The sequence below is a fragment of the Arachis ipaensis genome, chromosome B01, assembly GCF_000816755.2.
Source record: "Arachis ipaensis cultivar K30076 chromosome B01, Araip1.1, whole genome shotgun sequence".
Lineage (NCBI taxonomy): Eukaryota > Viridiplantae > Streptophyta > Magnoliopsida > Fabales > Fabaceae > Arachis > Arachis ipaensis.
The window spans coordinates 5,899,151-5,921,916 of NC_029785.2; the positions used below are offsets into that span (position 1 = coordinate 5,899,151).

The window sequence follows — 22,766 nt, forward strand, 5'->3', positions numbered from 1 at the left end:
GAAGACAAAACTATTCATTTAACCTCTGTCATTACATAAGGATTAGACTTTCGTTTGATAAAAATTAAACTCTGAAGCTTGCATCAAAATTCGGATTCTTTTATTCATTGGTCCCTTCACAATTCACATAGACCATAGCTAACCCTAGTGCGTGTGCTTCATGACACTGCAGCGGCTTTGCGAGTGAGAGCGAGACCGATAACAGCGTCTACGATTGTCTCATAAACTTGGTGTTATCAGCAATTGCCATGATGCATGAAGACTTAACCGCTGCTAATAATCTCTTTCAAGAACACAAGCCAGCCTTCTTTATTTATTTGGTGGCTCAAATTTGCCACGAGATTGCAAAGAAGACACCCAGACCCAACACCCTAACTACTATTCTGTTCCACGGTTCAGGTGTGATTGCATTTGAAGCACTCTTGTGGCTCATCGTCGCTGGTCAATTTCTAGGGTTCTTCATCATCAATGTGCCTATATCATTGCTTACATTGCTCTGCTACTATCACTCCATCTATGCACTTGTCACCGTGTGTTATGGAGAGATGTTTGGCTTCATGGTACAGCAATTTGAAGATGGAAATTAAAGGAAATCAGGCAAGGCATCAACACTTTAATTTGGAGAATTATTACTTTTCGTCCTAATTACACTTTGTAATTCTGTCAATTTATCTTAATCAGCTACTTGTAGTAATTATTAAAAAAAAATAAGAAGAAAGAAGGCATAGAGTACAAAAGGAGTTTCATTTTGAATTTGCCCATTGTTAGTTAGGAATATCTTTAAGAAAGTTGCTTAAATTTCCTGTTGTTTGCTATTGCCATATATTTGTCTTATACAAAGGATTGAGCCTCCATTTTCTATGTGTGTTGGAATTTCTGTCATGTCTTAATATCTTTGAAGCTTGCCACTATCTCGTTTTAACTACAAATACTACAAGAAACTATAGTCTGTGGATTGTGTGAGTGCATGAATCTTGGAAACTGATTTGAGGAAAAGCACATATACTCTTCAATTAACTCTTAATTATGAACTCCTTTCCTTCATAATCCTTGTTAAAATCTCTTATTAACAAATAACAGCATGGAGATCAGATTTTCGACTGCCATATGAAAATTCTATAAAACCTCTGAAGCAAAGCTTATTTTATTTGTTAGACAAATATGCCAACATTGCACTGCTCTGTCTCATCCCTTGTGACCATGCTCTTGTCTGATTTCAGGTTATAAACATGATAATCTTCTGTGTTGCTGCTAAACTTGAGGGAGATTCCTGCTTTAACTTTACGGTCCAACTTATGCTCCCTTTCTGCTAATAGGACTGTGAAAGTGTAGCATAAAAAGTTGCAGCAAAATCAATTTTGCTCTGGCACTACACTGCAATTACCTTTGCCGAGTAGAGCTTATGTTGCAGAAAAGAGAAAACAGAAATGACTTTCAGTGGTTGGATGAAGTCCAGCCTAAAAAGTTCTGGGTCACCATATCATTTGCTGTCTAATATCTGTCCTAAAGGATGCATCTTGTTGATTTGATGAAAATGATTTTGAAGAGACTGAGTGTATGTGTGATAATTTTCAATATATTTATTTTCATTTCTTTGTGCTTATATTTGTATGAACTAATAATATTCAAGAATAATGGTTTGTTTGCCTAAACCAGAAAATCCTAAAATGCTTATTATTTTGAAATGCATGCTTTTCAGTTGATCCTCAATAACATGAGTCACTGTTTTTATCACAGGTTCACTCTCTTTCAAAGTACCTCATAGTTTTCCATGCTTCATAAGCCATTAAAGGTATATCTCTCTCTAATTACGAACTCTGTTGTATAATACTTCTAAGAATATGATGTATTGATGGATAAATTTGAGTATTTGATGTGAGTAGTTTCTTTACTTGATAGTTTCTAATTCTATGAGCCTGAAACATGAAGTACCAAATTCTCAGAAACGGATTTTAGCTTGTTGGAATGACTGCTTATGAATGCACCAAAAAGCACATGCTTGATATCTAGTTTACCAGCATCAAACATGTTTAAGTTAAGCATCAAATTTAACCAATTATTTTTTCACTTATCACCATCTTTGTTTCCATTTTGTATGATGCAGGCATTGAACCAATGACCACTCCAACCATGGAGAAATCAGATAAAACTTTACATATGTTGGTTGTTCACTTTATATATGTTGTGTTTTAGATTCATATCATCTTTCTTACTATATATTCTTTTCAAATTGGGTTTTTTCCCAACAAAACTAGACATAAGAGTACAATAAGACTAGACCTAAGTGAAGAGTATGATTAGTGTCAGAATCTTTGCTGATGACAGTTGGCAGTAGGCACTAACTGTTGCTAACAGACATGGTAACTGCCTAAGGGTCAAAAGACTTGTATAGCAAGCCATCCACCTTCTATATATATGTATATCATGATAAGTGATCTATCTCTTGTTCCGGTAGAATAACACAACCACCACAGCAGCAAAGCCTTATTCTACTAGGTGGGTCAGTTATATGGATCAAATAACGTCATTCCACCACCCTGTTGTACCTCATGTCTATATACTCAACCACCACCCTGTTGTACCTCATTTGTATATACTCAACCAGCAGACTAACTCATAACTATGCATCTGAAGAACATTGTTATTTAACAAAATTCAGCTTCTTTTACAAGATATCATGCATCCTCGGCTAGAATGTGAGAACTTAAAGTTGACCATAAAGCTCAAGTTAGAATCTTCCTAGAACATATCATAACCAAAAAAGGCCACATTTTAGTGAGCTTTTGGATGAAAATAGACTGAAATGTAATACCTGGAAGTCCCAAGGTACATCAAATATGATACCCATGTCTAGCATAGAACGAAGATCAAAGCATCAAGTAATCAGACAATCAGACAAAGATGGTAAAAATAAGCCATGCTGGGGAAACCAGTATTCTCATTCAACAATGTGTAAACGGCAAACAGTACACCCTAAAGAAAAAGAAAACTCACCAAAAACAGAACAATAATAAACATCCAATTTCTTTACTTCTTTTTGTCACAACACAACATAGTAATTGAAAATGTAAGGAGAAAGAAGGAATCCATCAAATTTAAATGAATAGACTAGCATTGCATGATGTGTGATATTCAATAATTTTATGTCGTCTGAACCAACCAACCTTATGACCAGCAGCATCAACTTTGGCGAGTCCTTTGGCTGTGAATGTCCCTATAGTAGCATGCCACTGCTATGAATAACAGAGTTGCATTGGCTGTGACGAACCACGAGAAGTGATCAGCCACGACCCACAAGATGGCTTCGAAAGCAATCACAGTGGAACAGATCAGGAGAGTAGCAGTCACCCAGCTGGGATTGGGTGTTCTTGAAGCAATGAGAGAGCAGAACTTAGCAATGTGGTAAACCAACATTGCTAACAGGTGCTCTTTGTAGGGATTAACAGGTAAAACTTCACGCAAAATTGCAGTTGCATCTTCAACCAAATTGACTAGATTTTGCAAGCTGCAAGATCAGGATACACTACTATGATTAGCGAGTGATAACCGTGTCTGAGTTTTGATTTTGGATGAAATCAAGTATAAAGTGAATTTAAAATAAAATAATCATTAAATTAGTCATATACAATTAATTTGAATAAGTTATCAATACTAATGCTATTCGCGAAAATCCAATATGACCCAACCCGTTCAGATAAGATTAGCAACTCGATTCGTAGCGAGTCAGATTAAAAACAAAGTGAGTTAAGCTGCAGTCTGCAGATAGTGTCAGGTTCAGATTTATGTCAAATTCTATCCGACTTATCCATATCCTGATATATTATAGTATGTAGCTAAAAATTTATATACAATAAAGTTAAAAGAGATTGAATCCATTCGCTCCAATTTATAATTTTGTACATATATAGTGAAATTGATGGATTGGTGATTACGCTATTTATAATTTTACACGAATTTTATTGTGATTTTGTTGTTTTTAATTTTAATATGGACTTAATTTTGTATTTTGTTTTTAGGTATATTTATAAAATATGAAATGATTAAATATTGTGTTTGATTGAAAATAAAAATAATTTTCTTGTAGTTAGGATAGAGTAAAAAGTTTTATAGTACAAATAAAGTTAGGATTGATAAATTCTCAATCTATAAATAGGATAAAATTGAATTTAAAAAAATTAAAGCCACAGATAAAATTAGAGTGAAATTTAAATCTTATTTTACTATATTCATTGCCAGCTTTAGATTTGATGGCTTATTTTTAAATCTTATATATATAGTACTTTTGCACTTTCACCATGTCTTTTGTGAAGGACTTGCTTAAGGTTGTTTAATACTAGTTGACTTTTGCAGTTAAAAGCCAAGTCATGCAAGGTAGATTTGTTAAAAAAAATATTTAAAGCGAGGAAATTATTAAAATAAAATGATAAATTAATTATTATTAAAATTATAATTTAAAATATTTTGGTAAAATATAATTTAATTAATAAAAAAATAATTTATTAAAAGGTATTTTGGTAAGTAAAATTTAATGACAAAAAAATAAAAAATTTTGCTAAAGGGTATTTTTGTAAAAAATAATTTATTTTTACTTGAAAAATGAATAAAGTTAACATTAGTTAACATAAACAATTTAAAATGTATTAAAGAGAAGGTTTTTTAAAATCTATATAGGAGGGGAATGTATATTTTACAAATAGAGGAGAGGAAAGTATTATTTTAACATCTCTCAAGAAAAAAAGAGTGAAATTTTCTCTTATTTTTATGTGAAATTTTTTATTTTTTTGGATAATGAATTATAGGGTTAGATTTTGAATATTATAAAAGTATTATTTTTATTTAAAGTGTAGTCAAATAAATAAATTACACTTTTATATAAAATATTTTTATAAAAAAGATATTTTTGACATCTTCATTTAAATAGCTTCTATTAAATAATTTCATAATTTCTTTAGATATTAAACGGGTCAATTTAATTAGATTAACAGAAAATTTGTCATTAGACATATCTAATTTTTAACATAAGTTATTACTCATTGGTCACCTCTTCGAAGATTATTGTTACTAAATAGAACTATATTACCAGTTACTAGTACTACTACGAGAGAAAAGATTTGAGTTTGATTCTTGAAAATATAATTGTGTATATTTTAATTTCTAAAATGTTAAATGTTCTAATTAATTCATAAAATTATATTTTACAGATTATATTACTGCCAACTCATTTAGCATTACAATTTTAATAGTCAAAGAATGATTATTATTTTATTTCTATACAAATTAAGCGACACNATGTGATAAATTTATTATTAATAAAAATATATAAAAATTAAAATTTTTAATATATTTATTTTGTCTTTATTAAATAAAAAATTTAAAATTTTTCACTAATAATATACTTATCATGTATCTTTTAAATAAAGATTCATGTTAGCTAAACCCTAAATATAAATCAAGCAATAAATTAGTAAGGGAGTGTGATATTAGTCATTTGGAAGTCACAATATCCATTTTCTATTTTCAAATCCCAAAAATGTATCAAGACATGAACTAAAATTAATATTTTTAAAGATAACACTTATCCAAACCCAAAAAACTCTAAACCCTTGAAAGTTAAAATAAAAAATAAATAAATAAATAAAAAGAAAAAGAAAGGCCTCTGCTTTTCCCCCTCTACGTTGAAATTTGCATTGTTGCTCCGGCGCTTGTGGACAGAGCTCTACTCTTCTTCAAACGTTTCGCTTTTTCTTGCTAGAGTAGAAACTGTGACTCTGCATCTCTAAATCTACCGATTTGGCTCAGCTATGTTTGTTTATTTTATGTGTTGTTTATGCCATTCAACCTGAGCTCTACCAGATTATTAGCTGTTTACAACTTCAGATAATTGTGGTTTGAGTCCCATTTAGAATAATTAAAGAATATATTCATGAATCATGAATAATGAATGGTGCATAGTATATATAAAATTTGAATTCAAAGACAACACATTTTTGTTTACATTCTTTAGATGCAACACAATGACTCAGAATTAAACTCATTTTGTAAAGAGACTTCTATAAACTTTATAGATGCTCTGTTACCAAACCGAACTGGCCAGTGCAGTCGGTTCTGTTCCTAAGTTTCACCAAAGTTAAATAACGAAGCAGAGCAAAGTAGGAAACATAAACACTAAAGAAATGATAATATACATAGAGATCACGGAGTCGAAGGAGTCGCTTTACCTGACATCCATGACTTGTATTGCTTCTATAACTCTGTCGAAGACGAAATTGAACCCTTTTTTGTGTGTATTTTTGTTTCGATTTGGTTGGGGGAGAGGGGGAAAAAGAGGAAGGGTGCCAGGGAGAGAGGGGGTTGATGAGGGTTCAAGTAAGAGTCCCAAGAAATGAAATGAGGTGTGAGAAATTTATAGGGTGATATAGGGACCCATGAGGTGTGAGAAATTTATAGGTGAAATTGGGACCCAAGACCCATCGAGTCTGGACTCTGGAGGAGTTGAAATTTGAAGACTGCCCATGTGATTGAAACACTCTTTACTCACTTGGACAGCCGGTTGGAGTACTTCTCATTAGCATATCCCTAAAAAATTATAAAAAGTGAAATTAAAAAATAATATACTATTTTTTGCGTAATTGAGCTTGACTTTGTTGGCTTCCAAGGGGCCCGTGGCAGGGAGCCAAGTCGTTCTTTTTAGAATGTATTGGTCGTTCTTGGAGTTGTCGTTTTTAGTTTTTGGAATGTTATGGGTTGGTTAGAGTATAGAAAAGTTGCCTATAGTAAAAGATTTTAAAATTAAGAGTGAACAACTACTAAAAGTTTGTGGGAGTTTAAACTCCCACACATTACAAATAAATCCTCTACAAAATTAATTTTTATTATTATTTAATGAATTTTTTAACAGAGGGATTGTATTGTTTCAAAATAAAAAGGTTGAGGGTTGAAGTGTCCCTTTTTTCTGGACAGGAATTGCTTTGTCCTTCGTGAAAATGGATAAGGATCAGATTGATCCTTACTCTAAAATTAAATATAGATTGAATTTGATGGGTTTAATTGAGACTAAAAAAAGAAATGGTGATGAAGTTTGACGTGATAAGAATTTGGGAGAATGATGAAGCAGGTTGAAAATTCGTTGATTCTGATGGAGCATCTGGAGGTTTGTTATTGATGTGGGACGAAAATATTTTTACGAGAGATAATTGCTATAAAGGTGATAGGTGGTTATGAATTGAGGGGACGTTGTTACAGAATAATTTTAAATGCACGTTTTGTCTGGTATATGGAGCTCATGTAAGAGAAGATAAGCTTGCTGTATGAGAAGAATTAAGCTATATTGCTAGACTAGGCCAAGTGCCATTTTGTTACATGGGAGATTTTAATGAGATTTTACAAGTGAAGAAAAGAAAAGGAGCTACTAGTTTGTTGGCATCTGCTATAGAGTTTTGGAGTTGGGTACAAGATATGGAGTTAGTGGACTTACCACTCAATGATTGCAAGTTTACATGGTTTAGAGGTCAATCTTGTAGCTGTACTAACAAAGTTATGGTTATCACAGAGTGGCTGAAAGTGTTCCCGGAGACTCGATTGAAAGGAGGACCTAGGGCTTGGCTGATCATTGTCCTATGATAGTGGAACATACAAAGATGTGTGGAGGTCTAAGACCGTTTAGAAGCCTTGATTCATGGTTTACTCATGGTGGGTTCTTGCAAATGGTGAAAGAAGAATGGAGGGATTTAGAGGATGCTCAATTTACTGATAAGTTGAAGGCCTTGACAGGTCCGCTTAGTAGGTGGCATAAGGAGAAATTTGGTAATATTGATAAAAAGATAAAGCAGTTTGAGGATGAAATAAAAAAGTCGATGACAAAGTTAGTGATGGAGTATATGATGGGACTATGGAAGTAAGAAGAAAGACGTTAGTAAGATGTTGCGAAAGATGGTATATAAGGAAGGAGATACATTGGAAACAAATGTCGCGATCTCGACATGCAAAAGAGATGGACAAAAACACTAGATATTTCTATAGCATTGCTTCAGCTAGACGCAAAAATAACAGAATTGATGCATTGGTAATAAATGGTAGGATGGTAAGAAATCAGGCAAGGATCAAGATTGCAATTAGAAATTTTTATAAGAGCTTATACCATCAGGAAGTTTTCTCCTAGAATTGGTTTTCGTGATGGACTGGTCAGTCGGATCGGTGAGGAAGAGTCTATATCTCTGGAGGTATTGTCATCAGTTGAAAAAGTGAAAGAGGCAGTATGGAATTGCGAGTCAACTAAGGCACCGGACATTGATGATTACAATATGAATTTCATCAACAAGTGTTGGGAAGAAATTGGGGGTGAGTTCACTGCAGCTGTGATGAGTTTCTTTGAGACAGCTAAGCTACCAAAGGATTCAAATGTTACCTGGGTGGCTTTGGCACCGAAATTTGTTGGAGCAAAGGAGATTAAAGACTTGTAGCCAATTAGTATGGTTGAATGTGTATATAAGGTGATATCTAAAGTGTTGTCTAGGAGGTTGAGAATGGTAATGCTAGGATTAGTCGGGGAGACGCAGAATGCTTTTGTGAAAGGTAGGAAAATACATCATGGGGCTTTGATAGCCTGTGAGACTGTTCAGTGGCTAAAATTGAGAAAGAAAGCTTCTGCCACCATTAAACTGGATTTCCAAAAAAATTATGACAAAGTTAAGTGGAGCTTTGTAGATATTGTTTTAGCTAAGATGGGGTTTGGACAGAGATGAAGGGAGTGGATTAGTGAATGTGTAGTTACTGCATCAATGTCCCTACTGATTAATGGGTCACCAACCAAGTCATTTAGGATGGAAAGAAGTTTGAGCCAAGGAGATCCTTTGTCTCTATTTCTCTTTATTCTTGTTGTTGATGTTTTGCACAGGATGATAGGAGAGGCAATTCGGAATGGGCGCATTTTCCCATTACTGGTAGGGAGGGATAATATAGAGTTGTCTCATCTCCAATTCACAGATGACACTATATTATTCTGCCCTCTTGAAGAGAAAACTGTGCGAAACTATAGGAGACTCCTCCGATGCTTTGAATTGGTGTCTGGGTTAAGTATCAACTTTGAGAATTCTATTTTGATTCCGGTTAATTGTGAGCCAGACTGGATACAATGGATGTGCGGTGTTTTGGGATGCAAGGTGGCAGTACTACTTGAGAAGTACCTTGGTATCAATCTAAGGGCAAATCCACGGCTTGTGAAAACATGAAAACCAGTGATTGATAAGGTTGAAGAGAAGCTTAGCCTATGAAAAGCGAAGGTGTTAAATAAAACTGGTAAATTGATTCTTATAAAATCTGTTTTTAATAGCTTGCCAGTTTATTATCTTAGCTTGTATAAGATGTCAAAGGCGGTTGCAGAAAAGTTAATTACTTTACCGAGAAGATTTTTTTGGGAAAAGGAGAATGGTAAACCTAGGATTGCTCAAGTTAAATGGAAAGTAATACAGGCACCTAAGAAGTTAGGAGGTTTGGGGGTGGGTGATGCAGTGGTTCAAAATATGGCACTTCTGTTTAAATGGTAATAGAGGTTTTCTAAGAAAGATTGTCTGCTTTGGAAAAAATTGGTGTGCTCGTGTAATAACCTGGATCTGAATCAGATGCTATGCACTCAAATGCTCCCTACTAGAGGTGATCCTTAGAAGGATATTTGTCAAATGCAGATAAAGGAGCAACATATTAAAGAAAAGATGATTAATGGTCTGTATATGGAATTAGGAGATGGGAGGATGATTAGATTTTGGGAAGATAATTGGTTACATTGTGGTGTTCTAAAGTCTTCTTTTCCAAGACTCTTCTCAATTTCAAACCAAAAAGGATTCACTATACGGGACTGTGGTTTTTGGAATGGATTAGAGTGGGTGTGGAACTTTCAATGGAGAAGAAATCTGTATCAGTGGGAATTAAAGTTACTAAACCAACTACATGGTGTTTTACAAGAGGCCAAATTGACAAGAGGAAGAAAAGATACAGTTGTATGGAAATTTGATAAAAATGGACTGTTTACTATTAACTCATTTGTGCAGGTATTGCAGGAAGAAAAGTTATCGGAGGATATATCAAGCTATAGTTTCACTAAAGCTATTTGGAAGGGGCTGGTTCCACCCGAGTTGAGGTTTTTACTTGGTTTGTATTAATTGGTAGAGTGAATACTAAAGATAGGCTGAGTAGGTTTGGTGTAATTGAATCTAGTGACAATTTGTGTGTGCTATGTGGTAAGGACATAGAGAGTGTATACCATTTGTTTGTTGCTTGTGAGTTTTCATGGCAGATATGGTGTGCTTGGGCTTCTGATGGTGGCCGTTCATGGACTATCCCAGGTACGATAAAGGAACATTTCGAAAGTTGGATAGGGATAACAATGAGAAAGAATAATAGGAAGAAGTGGTTGTTGATAGGTTTCTTTGCTATTGTTTGAAATATCTGGTGGAAAAGAAATCAAAAGACCTTTCAGAATAAAGCGTCCGAAGATGCTGATGTTGTTCAACATTCGTTCAAAAGCTACAGAGGATAGAGTTGTGCTAATTCCTTCCGTTATTGATAACAATGTCGGAGATGACAAAAGAATAGAGATTATGAATAGTTTTTTATTCTTGTTTTTTTGTTCGACTAAATAACAAAAAAAATCATCAGAAAATAAATTTAAAATATAATAATGTGTACGCCACACTCCCCTTTCCTCCTTACATTTTGTTTTTTAATGGAAACAAACTAAGAGACTCAAGAATTAAAACAAACCAAATGGGAGGATGGAGAAAGGGGAAAGGATGGAATATACAATATTCCACATCTGGCACATTTCTCTCCTATTACTTTTTTTAGGGTGTGTTTGTTTGAGGTAAAAATAAGATGAAGAAACAAAAAAAATACACCATTTCACATTTGGCACATCATTTCTTCCACTTGTATTTTTTTGAGGTAAAAATGGGAGGAAAGAAGGAAGAAAAAGAGAGGAAAATCCACAATTTCACATCCGGCACATATATCATTACATATGAAGAGTTGAAGACTATAATTCTAAGCACCCTCCTTTGCAAACCGACGTCGTCTAAAAAACAATATAATTCTAACAGGTTACTCCCCGATAATATTTATTACGATATTAATTATTTGTATATTAAACTACCTTAATAGGCAGTTAAGCGTGTCTCTTTATGCCCGAACATATAAATACCTAAAGTCTTCAAACGGTAGTTTGTTTATTTTAAAAGTGGTTTTCTATTTTACTTTTTTTCTTATTCTTTTGTCCTAAATAATTTTACAAACTATAATAATAACTGCATACGAAGTTGTTTATTTTACCTTTCGATTCTCATCAGTCATCACTATCTTTTTTTTTCTTTAATTTTAGGCTTATTATTAACATGGTTGTTTCTCCAGCACTCTAATAGAGAATAAGTTCTTTTTTTGTAATTCTCAATGTTTGACAAACACAGGTGATGGTTGGGGTGAAGTTTTAATCTTCTCTAAAATAGTGACTTACATAACACAACGATGTTTATTTACAAATTAATATTGTGATCTACATCAACCCTGTCAAGTCATCATCCTATTGTATTTGATGACCAATAATATATATATGTATGTATGTGTTGGCGAATGCCTTTTGTTCTTTCAATTTTCTCTTTAGCAAAATTTTTTTCTTTAATTTTTGTATTTGAATTTCTCTATCCCGTGTACTCTATTATTATCTGCAAAAATGAGGAGTAATGTATTTATATTATCAGAAATAATATAACAAAAATGAAAATTAAAAGAATGCAACATTATTATTATTTTAGATTGATTCAACAGACCGATTGATTTTTAGTCCTTTTACGATGTTTTTGTTTTTTCGGTCATTGGCTCATTCCATTCTTTTTTTTTCTTTCTCTACTTTTGACAATACATCACAATGCAAATATACTCTTGTATTTTTTATTTTGCTTCACATTATTTCATTGAATTTAATAATGAAATTTGTTTATTTTCAAAGGCCTTTGATTTTTGCAATGATTTGATAACGCCAATTGTCTATTTTATTTAAGAAGGGTGTGCATATTTATTACCATGTCTAGAAATCAAAATAAAGTAGTAAGAATAATACTGTATAATTGCACAAATATTTTTTTAGAGGTCATACAGAACTATTTATTTCACTTTCTTAAAGAAAATAGTGGAGTTTTGAGAAATCATATAAAACTACTTATGGAGTTGCTTTGGCTGAGAGTATTTATTTATTTATTAAATATAATTTATTATGATAAATTAATTATATCAAGTAATTAATTTAATTAGATATTTAAGTATCACATAATTTATTATAATTTATATCAATTTATTTTAGTAATATTTTTTTAATTTATTTCTTTTAATATTCTCATAGTAATTTTTAATTTATTTCTTTTAATTTACTAAACCAAATTAATTACTAATTATGTGCATTAATTTAATTAATTTATTAGTCATTAAAATACTAAATTTATGAATAAAATAGATTATTGAAATATTTTTAACTAATAATTAAATCAAATTAAATCATATGTATTAAACTAAATTCAAATCATGTGAATTATTTATTTTAATGACTAATAAACTTATTTTTTTTTACAGATTCTAACTTCATATATCTGAAAAATTTGTAAATAAAACTTTACTTCTTATAATCAAATAGGTCTCTCATAGAGTTGAGGTATAAATACCTCTCGTCTTATATGTTTTCCATTTTAAATACATTTTATTTAGTCGATTACGTACTAATACAAGTTGTGACTTTAAATACTGAAAAATGATATTTTTCATCTCATTTGGGTCATATATAAAAAGCAATAGCAATAGCAACAGCAACGTAGTTTATTACGAATGTGATTTGTTAGTTGGATAAGTTAATATTATGGACACATGATTCTTTAAAAATATTTGTGTTGTGCACAAAAAATTTCTATGCTGCGCATCAAAAATTTTTTACGTTGTGCACCAAAATTTTTATACTATATGTATATTGTTGGTTAGGTGTCAATATTTTGGACAGTTTTTAAAAAATTTTTGTACTGTACATCAAATTTTTTATATTATGTACTAAATTTTATGAGCTGTGTACTAAAATTTCTATGTCGTGCATATTTATTAGTTAGGTGTCAATATTTTGAACATGTTATCTTTTTATAATTACACTAAAATGAGTTTTTTTAAGTTTTAGATAATGAATTTTAAAATTAATTAAAGTTTTTAATATAAAAATAATAGCTAAAAAGTTTATTATTTGATTTTTTTATCTATGAAAACTCTGGTCTTTTTAGTCAATGGAAATTTTTGTTTTTTACCGTTTTTTTGTAAAAGTAATTTGATGTTATAAATTTTTTGTGGCATAATATATAATATCAGGACAAAATCGACATAATTTTAAAAAATTTATTGTTCATACCCTAACCCAATATTATAGTCCAGACCCAAGTAAACCAAAAGGTCCAGCCCAAAGGCTGGCCCCACCACTTACCCGACTTCATCGAAAGAGGTCGGGCTCGACATAAGCTCCTCCTCAAAGAGGTCGGGTTCGACATGAGCTGGCAGGTAACACTTATTCAAATAAGTAACTACCCCCTTAAAATCTCTCATCCACTTCTAGAAGTAATATCTCAACAACCATAAGATAAAGGGACAGTTATCCACCTTCAGAAGTGGAACAACTCCAGCGGTGGTTATTGGATCACCACTATAAATACACTGACATACTCAGGTAAAAGTAAGTTCCAATACTCTCTAAACCTGCTTACCCTCTTGCTAACTTAGGCATCGGAGTGTCTTTGCAGGTACCACCCCCATTCCTTCAATCACACAACTCGGACGGCAGCTCCCGAACGTGAACAAATTAGAGATCACCTTCCATTAACGTTTGGGCCAATTCTTCAAGTCCAATCCACCTAGTTCAGGTTACCCACGTAACATTGGCGCCATTGTTGGGGACCTGGGAGATTAGTGCATAATTGTGGATGACCAGAACGAGGACGGACATACTGCATCAGAATCTGAGCAAGAACAGCAAGATGCAGTCAACAATGACAGAGCCATAATATCTCTACAAGGAGCAGACGGCCAGCACCGAGAAGGTCCCTCAGGTGTGAAAGACCCAAGGGGAACCTCCTCTGGGGTACACGAACCAGGAAAAGAGGGACAACCTCATGTTGCCGATCTCATGGGATTGCTCCACGGCTACCAAGGACGGTTGGAGCAGTTGGAACAAGAACTAGAGCGACAGTGAGAAGCAGAGAGAAACCTAAGGAGAGAGGTTGAGCGGCGAAAAGAGCTTGAAGAAAAGCTCTTGAGATTGGAATCCAATCTCCGAAGAAGAGGCTCTCGCGCTGACCGAGAAGATACCCCATTAGGGGGGTGAAGATCCGTTTACTGAAGATATCATGAGGGAAAAGTTTCAAGGAACTTCAAAAGTCCTGACATGGATCTGTACGATGGGACTACCGACCCAAAGCATCACCTGAGCAACTTCAAAAGTCAGATGTACCTAGCCGACGCCTCTGATGCTACCCGCTGCAAAGCCTTTCCAACGACTTTGACAAAAGCGACAATGAAGTTGATTGATAGCCTCCCTCCAAGGTCGGTCACAAGTTTCGACGACCTCTCGCGAAAATTTCTTATGTGGTTTTCAATCTAGAAGGACAAAGTCAAGCATGCGCTTAGTCTCCTAGGAGTAAAACAGGAGATCGGAGAACCTCTGAGAGACTACATAGAAAGGTTCAACAAGGCATGCCTAGAAATTCAAGACCTGTCTACAAAAGTAGTGATCATGGGCATAGTAAATGGACTTCAAGAAGGCCCCTTCTCCCAGTCCATCTCGAAAAGGCATCCGACTTCTCTAAGTTATGTACAAGAAAGAGCAGAAAAGTACATCAATATGGAAGAAAATGCCAGACTGCGGGAACCAAGCTGGCGATTCGGGCACCCTAACTCCTCAAAGGAAAAGGAGAGGGAGCCCAAGAAGCAGGAAGAAGTTGGGTCTAAAAGGCTCAGGAGATATCACTCTTATACTCCTCTATGAGTTTTCTTAGTCGACATCTATAGAAAAATTTGCCATACTGAAAAGCTAATTCCCCTTCGGCCCATAAAGAATAAGAAGGGGGAAGTCGTAGCGAATACTGTAAATACCACAAATTATATGGGCACTCAACAAATGATTGTTACGACTTGAATAATGTGATAGAAAAGCTGGTCAGAGAAGGTCGACTTGATAGATATCTCATAGAAAGGTCGGACCATCATGGAAAGAGGAAACGAGATGAGGAAGATCGGAGAGATCTGCCACCACAGACCCTGGAACGACATATAATACGATCTCGGGAGGGTTCGTTGGGGGAGGATTCACCAAGTCATCTCGTAAAAGATATATGAAGGAGGTTTACTAGGTCAGGAGCGATTTTCCCGACCTCCCAACCATCTCTTTCACTAAAGAAGATGGGCAAGGTATTGTCCCCAGACATGACAATCCGGTGGTAATTACCATGATTCTCGCCAATGCCCATCTACACAGAACCCTGGTGGATCAGGGGAGCTCGGCCGACATCCTGTTCAAACCAGCGTTTGACAAGCTGGGATTGGACGAAAAGGAGTTAAGGGCATGCCTTGATACCCTATACGGATTGGGGGATACACCTATAAAACCTCTAGGATTCATACCCCTACATACAACTTTTGGAAAGGGGATGAAATCCAAAACTCTATGCATCGACTTTATTGTCGTCAATGTGGGCTCAACCTATAATGCCTTAATAGGTAGAACGATCCTAAATCGGCTTGGAGCAGTAGTATCTACCCTCCATCTTTGCATGAAGTTCCCAACACCATAGGGAATTGCAACCATCAGGGGAGATCAGAAGCTGGCGAGAAAGTGGTACAACGAAAGCCTAAACCTGAGAGGTAAAGGCAAGGAGGTTAACATCTCCCGAGCTAAAGAAGAATTGCGACCACAGTCCGGAGGAATGACTGAAGAAGTGCAGATCAGGCAAGAGGACGGAAAAAATACAAACATAGGAGCCAATTTAAAAGAAGATTTAAAGTAGAAGCTGATAAGGATCCTACAAAAAAATTCCGACCTCACTCTTCGCTTGGAAAGCCTTCGACATGCCTGGAATAGATCCCGAGCTCATGGTGCACAAATTATCAGTATATCCCGGCTCCTGACCAGTCCAACAGAGAAGGCAGAAGCTCAGTCCTGAACGGGCTCAAGTGGTCGAAGAGCAGATACAAGGCCTCCTAGAATCCGGTTTTATCAAAGAGGTCAAATACCCGGCCTTGGTAGCAAATGTGGTGCTAGTCAAGAAGTAGAATGGCAAGTGGAGGATGTGCGTTGACTACACCGACCTGAACAAGGCGTGTCCAAAAGACCCATATCCTTTCCCAAATATTGATACCTTAGTAGATTCCAGCTCGGGAAATCAATACTTGTCATTCATGGATGCATACTCGGGATATAATCAAATCCCGATGTATAAGCCGGATGAGGAGAAGACATCCTTCATCACGCCTAGAGCAAATTATTGCTATGTGGTCATGCCCTTTGGGTTAAAAAATGCAGGAGCCACATACCAAAGGCTGATGAACAAAGTGTTTGCACCTCACCTTGGGAACCTAATGGAGGTCTACGTCGACGACATATTAATAAAAATCAAGGATGAGACCAATCTTCTGACCGACCTCTCACAAGTCTTCAACACCATAAGGATGCACGGGATGAGATTGAATCCCGCAAAGTGCACCTTTGCAGTAGAGGCTGGAAAATTTCTAGGATTTATGCTAACACAAAGGGGGATAGAAGCTAACCCCGATAAGAGTAGAGCAGTCCTGGAAATGAAGAGCCCAACCTGTCTAAGGGAAGTCCAGCAGCTGAATGGCCGACTTGCAGCTCTTTCTAGGTTTTTAGAAGGATCAGCATTGAGATCCTTACCACTTTTCTCTCTACTAAGAAAAGGATGCCAGTTCGAATGGACTCCTGAATGCGAAGAAGCTTTTCAGGAGTTCAAAAGGTTTTTAAGCCAACCTCCCATTCTGACCCGACTTAAAATCGGGGAAGAACTCGTCTTGTATTTATCTGTAGTCAAAAACGCTGTGGCATCAGCACTAATTCGGGAGGATGAGGTTGGGAAGCATCATGTATACTTCACCAGCAAAGTTCTACAAGGCCCTGAATTAAAGTACCAAAAACTCGAGAAGTTTGCGTACGCTTTAATAGTGGCCTCTCGAAGGCTACGACCTTATTTTTAAACTCATACAATAAAAGTTCGAACGAACCAACCTATGAAGCAAATTCTTTTAAAAACATACAATGCGGACAGAATGGTTCAATGAGCTATAGAACTATCCGAGTTCAATATAAAGTACGAAAGTGGGACAGCAATTAAAGCCTAGTGCCTGACCGAGTTCATGGCAGAATACGCAGGAGATCAAGAAGAAGCCTCCACGACTTGGGAGTTGCACGTGGATGGCTCTTCCAATAAAATCGGAAGCGGAGTAGGCATAATACTTGTCAACCAAGAGGGAACTCAAATAGAAGTCTCCCTGAAATTTGAATTCCCGGTCTCCAACAATCAGGCAGAATATGAAGCCTTGATTGCTGGGTTAAAATTAGCAGAAGAAGTCGGTGCAACTAAAGTAGTGGTCTTCATCGACTCTCAAGTGGTGACTTCTCAAATCAGTGGAGAATACAAAGGCAAAGACCCAAATATGAAAAGGTACTTAAACAAAACTCTAGATTATCTAAGGCGATTCTCAGAAACCGAGGTCAAACACATAACTCAGGACCTTAACAGCAGAGCGGACGCCCTCTCTAAGTTAGCAAGTACCAAGCCGGGAGGAAATAATAGAAGTCTGATTCAAGAAACTCTTCAAGAACCCTCTATCACGAAAACAGAGGTTAAACAAGATGTCCTAGAGGTATCCGGCTTAGACATCGGGTGGATAACCCCTTTAATCGAATACATAAAATTCGACATCCTACCCAAGGAGGAAAAGGAAACCAAGAAGATACGAAGGGAGGCACAAAATTACACCTTGGTAAAAAATATCCTTTATAGAAGAGGAATGTCCACACCATCGTTGAAGTGCGTCCCGACCTCAAAGACAGCAGAAGTACTGGAAGAGGTGCACAATGGTATCTGTGGAAACCATCTCGAAGCAAGGTCACTAGTCAAGAAAGTTATCCGAACCGGATTCTACTGACCGATCTTACAGAAAGATGTCACCGACTTCGTGAAAAAATGTCCAACAGCATCAACTTTGGGGAGTCCATTGGCTGTGAATGTCCTTATGGTAGCATATCATTGCTATGAATAAGAGAGTCGCATTGGCTGTGACAAAGCACAAGAAGTGATCAGCCACGACCCACAAGATGGCTTTGAAAGCAATCACAGTGGAACAGATCAGGAGAGTAGCAGTCGCCCAGCTGGGATTGGGTGTTCTTGCAGCAAAGATAGAGCAGAATTTAGCATGTGGTAAACCAACATTGCTAACAGGTGCTCTTCGTAGGGATTAACAGGTAAAGCTTCACGCAGAATTGCAGTTGCATCTTCAATCAAATTGACAAGATTGTGTGAGCTGCCACCTACCGTGCTTGAAATTCCACTGAAAGATTAGCGCACATTACTATGATTAGCAACTGGTAACCGTGTCTGTGACTGTGAGTTGTGATTTTGGATGAATTCAAAGCTTAGTTTGATAAAGTTTTTATTTTTTAATATGATTTATTTTTAAAAAGTAAAAGTTATAGGCATGTATAACTTATTTTTCGTAAAATTAAACTAAATTGAGTCTCTACACTGTTTTTAATTTTGTAATTACGTCTTTTTTATGTTAAAAATATTAAAATTAACATAATATTTTTACCAAAATACATGCGGTCAAAGATTTAATTAAATTTTTAATTATAAATACCTTCAATTTGCGAATAAATATTAGAGTTAACAAAATATTTTTTCGCAAATTGAAGGTATTTATAATTAAAAATTTAATTAAATCTTTGACCGCATGTATTTTGGTAAAAATATTATGTTAATTTTAATATTTTTAACATAAAAAAGACGTAATTACAAAATTAAAAACAGTGTAGAGACTCAATTGAAAAAAAAATATAAGAATCTAATTAAAATTTTGGTAAAACTATAATGACCAAAAGAATAATTAAACCTAAAACAATCACCAAACACAATGAAGTAATCTAAAAAATTTAACTTACCTATAGCCTCCGGTTTGAATTTTAAGAAGATAAAAACAAATCATTTTTTTGATAATAATATATTAATATATGAATATTTTAATTATTTTTTTATACTTTTATAAAAATAAAAAAAGTTTACCAGTGTCATATTGAAAAATAATATTTTCGATAAAAATGTTATTGAATTTTTTGACAAGTCAATATTCGATAAGTTTAGACTTCGATCATTGACAAGTGTCAAAATAATATTTCAATCAACCTCCAAATACATATTACAATTAATTTTGGATTGAAGTTAATTACATAAAATGTACTCTCTATTAATCGATTGATACAAATTCAGAAGTCAAAGTGGCAGACTCGATTGTGGTCAACTGTGTCGAAGAAGAAGTCAGCAATGCAATTTGTTAGTCGAAAAAATAACAAGTTGTGAACTTCGAGATGGAGTCATCGAGGATGGTCAATCGATGAAGGAGAGAATGTTGATTGACTAGGACTCATCAAGAAAGAGTGAAGCAATCGAAGAAGTGAAAAAGTTAATAAGTGAAGATGGTTAGTGGCAGTTACAGATGGCAGTCAAAGAGAGCGGGAACGGTTATTCAAGGATTAACGCACGTGGAAGTTATATCTGAATTTGATTGGTCGAAGACTTCCATAAATACGTGAAAGATCTAAGGAACAAAAGTTGGAATCTTTTCAGAGAAAACACTCACACTCACTCACATCCCCAGCGACTTTCTGAGTCAGTCAAGAGTCTTTTTCTTTGAAAGATTCCTTCCATGTCTTTACTTTTTATTTAAATTCCCTGCAACTTTCTTTTCATGCAATTTATCTTTCTTGCAATGTCCTTTCCTTTCCTTTAAATTCAACAACTTTTACCCTTTTCAGTCTTTACCTTTTAATTTGCTATTTATTTTTTCAAACACTTTTCCTTTCTATAATTTGATTTCCCTTTTATTCAAGCTATTTAAGTTTTATTGTTCATTTCGAATTTCTACAAAACTTGGTTCTTTCTTCTTCGTCATTGTCAAAGGCATAGATTTTGATGCATATAAAACTGGTACCCGCAAAAGAGGAGTAGGTTTCGCTCCCAGACCATTAGAATCAAACCACCATCAATTTACTAAAAATTGACAAAATAAATTGGCACTTCCGGTGGGACAGTTTTAAACTTGAAGTGTGTCAAAAAAAGTTTTATATCATTCCGTGTATGCGATTGAGAAGTGGGAAAATCATTCACATGGCTGAGGAAGTGTCAAATGTGAATGGTGGTTCCTCCACCAATGATAGCATACTAGTAACTGTGCAACAAGCGGACGTGACTTCACGTTCAGAAGGTGCAATTGGAAGTGAAAGTATAACGGTTACTACCGCGCATACTGGGAATATTGGATGCAATATTCGTCCACGTGGTACTATACCACCGACCCAACCTCCATTAACCACTGGTTGGCCTCCTTATGGTCTTCCTCCTGGTTATGTTCCACCAGTGGGTAATTTTGTTCCTCCCGTTTAATTTGGGAGTGTAAATGGAAGGAATAATTCCCAAAATCCACAACAGCATTCTGAGTATTCTCGTGATTATAATGTGGGTTCTACTTCGAATGCTGCTAATTCGATGGCAGTATATCGACAGCAAGTAGAGGAAAGACATCATGACTTGGTTAATTTGCTGACTCAACAGATGACCACAATTCTGAATTCAATGATGGCTGATCACAAATCGAAATTCGAACGCCTTGCTAAACAAGTCGAAAGAATTGCTCGAATCGTAGATTATGAGGAAGGTGAAAGGCATGATTCCAGAGGAAATAATGAAGGTTTTGAATAGAGAAAATCCTCATATAATTCCTCGTGGTCAAAATGCTTATGAAGTTCTAGCCAGATTACGTGTTAATCATGGTGGTGAACGTTATCAAGTCACAAGAATTGTGGAGGAAGTACTTAATCGAGTTGGTTTGAATGTTGGTTTCATGAATCGACCTCACTTTGTGTCTGCCTTCCCGCAAGTAGTCCAAATGACTGAAGTGTCAAGGGGCGTGAAAAATCCAAAAATAATCACAAAGTTTGCAGGAGAAGTTGGAGAGTCGACTACTGAACATGTCGCTCGATATTTTGTTGAGATTGGAAATTTAGCTAATGATGAGAATTTGAAAATGAAGTTTTTTCCTTCTTCGTTAATGAAGAATGTGTTTACTTGGTTTTCAAATCTCACGCCAAATTTGATAACGACATGGAATCAGTTAGAAACTGCTTTTCACGCTCAATTTTATCGAGGGGAAATGAATGTGGCAGTTACTGATCTGGTTGCTTTGAAACATGAAGATAGTAAAACTATTGATGATTATATAATACGTTTCAAAAATGCTAAAAGTAGATGCTATGCCCGAGAGTAAAGTTGTGAAGATAGCAATTATGGGGCTGGAGTTTTATATGCGCCAAAAGTTGTTTAATGTGCATATCCCCGATTTGGCCTATTTGGCTGAAAAAGTCCGGCAGACCGAACTCATGAAAAAGGAGAAGGAGAAATATAGGAGTGAGCAAAGATCAAAGAGCAAACCTTTTACTCGAAAAGAAAAAGTTGCTTATGTAACTATAGAGTCCTCAGAGGAGGAACTCGATTTCGAGGCAGAAGTCGATTTGGCTAAACTTAAGAAGGGCCCTCCATATGTTTGCTCTTTACTTAAAAAGCTTTCTAGTAATGAAAGGTCGAATGAATCAAAACTGAAAAGTGGTAAAAAGTATAGTTTTGATATTTCAAAATCTGATCAGATTTTTTATGTGTTGCTTAAAGATAAACAGTTAACTCTGCCTGAGGGTAGAACTTTACTTTCGGTGAAAGATTTGAAAGGAAAACCTTATTGTAAATTTCACCAAGTAACCAGTCATTCGACTAACAGCTGTGTTCGTTTCAGGGACTTAATTTAGGAAGCTATAATGGAGGGTCGGTTGAAATTTGACGATGGTAAAAAAGAGATGAAGGTCGATACGGATCCCTTCGATGCTGATGCCAGTTTTCTTGAACCGTGTTTCAGAGTGAACATGGTTGGCATGTCTTACGACTTTGACGTGGCTCTTGATGATTTTGAGTACCCTCTAGCAGGAGATGGCTTGCTCGACTTCTTGATACAAAAGAAGATTAAAGATCGGGACGTATCTCTGTGTCCATGGTGTAATGTTGTTTTCGATGCTGAAGCTGCAGCAATCTTCGAAAAAGAAAGAATGAAGAAAGAGCTGGCTCATAGAGAAGAGCAGGCTTGACAAAGGCAGTCAGTTAGGCGTATGGAGGGTCAGAGTTCTAAAACCCCTCAACAAAATGTGATTTCACCTTTGAGCCGGTCCCAGGCTATAGGTGTTTAATGGATTTGGAATTGCCAAGAGTTTCAGAAATGGGATGCTCTTTATCACCGAAACCCACAGTGGGGGCATCGGTGACCTCCCAGAAACCAATATTCCTACTTTCGTGGCTGTACCAGAGGGTATCCAAGAGGTAGAAAGGGTAGTAGAAACTTCAATCAAAATAAGAAGCCTCAGGCGAAAGTAAGCAAGGGGG

General features: G+C 35.5%; 1 protein-coding gene and 1 long non-coding RNA gene across 3 annotated transcripts; both read left to right on the forward strand.

Moving 5' to 3' along the window:
• LOC107616328 lies at positions 1,223 to 3,584 on the forward strand. Of its 2 annotated transcripts, XR_002358219.1 has the most exons (4): positions 1,223 to 1,555; positions 1,738 to 1,792; positions 2,105 to 2,163; positions 3,179 to 3,584. It is a non-coding gene; the product is annotated as an uncharacterized LOC107616328 (long non-coding RNA). The 2 variants fall into 2 exon arrangements; XR_001614513.2 differs by lacking the exon at positions 3,179 to 3,584 and having other exon boundaries at positions 2,105 to 2,550.
• LOC107645076 lies at positions 20,992 to 21,609 on the forward strand. The gene has a single exon (XM_016349102.1). The coding sequence runs from the start codon at positions 20,992 to 20,994 to the stop codon at positions 21,607 to 21,609; it is 618 nt and encodes a 205-aa protein (XP_016204588.1).

Excerpts from the sequence above, each read along its gene's own strand:
- LOC107645076 (XM_016349102.1), top strand. The coding sequence starts at position 20,992 with ATGAGGAAGGTGAAAGGCATGATTCCAGAGGAAATAATGAAGGTTTTG.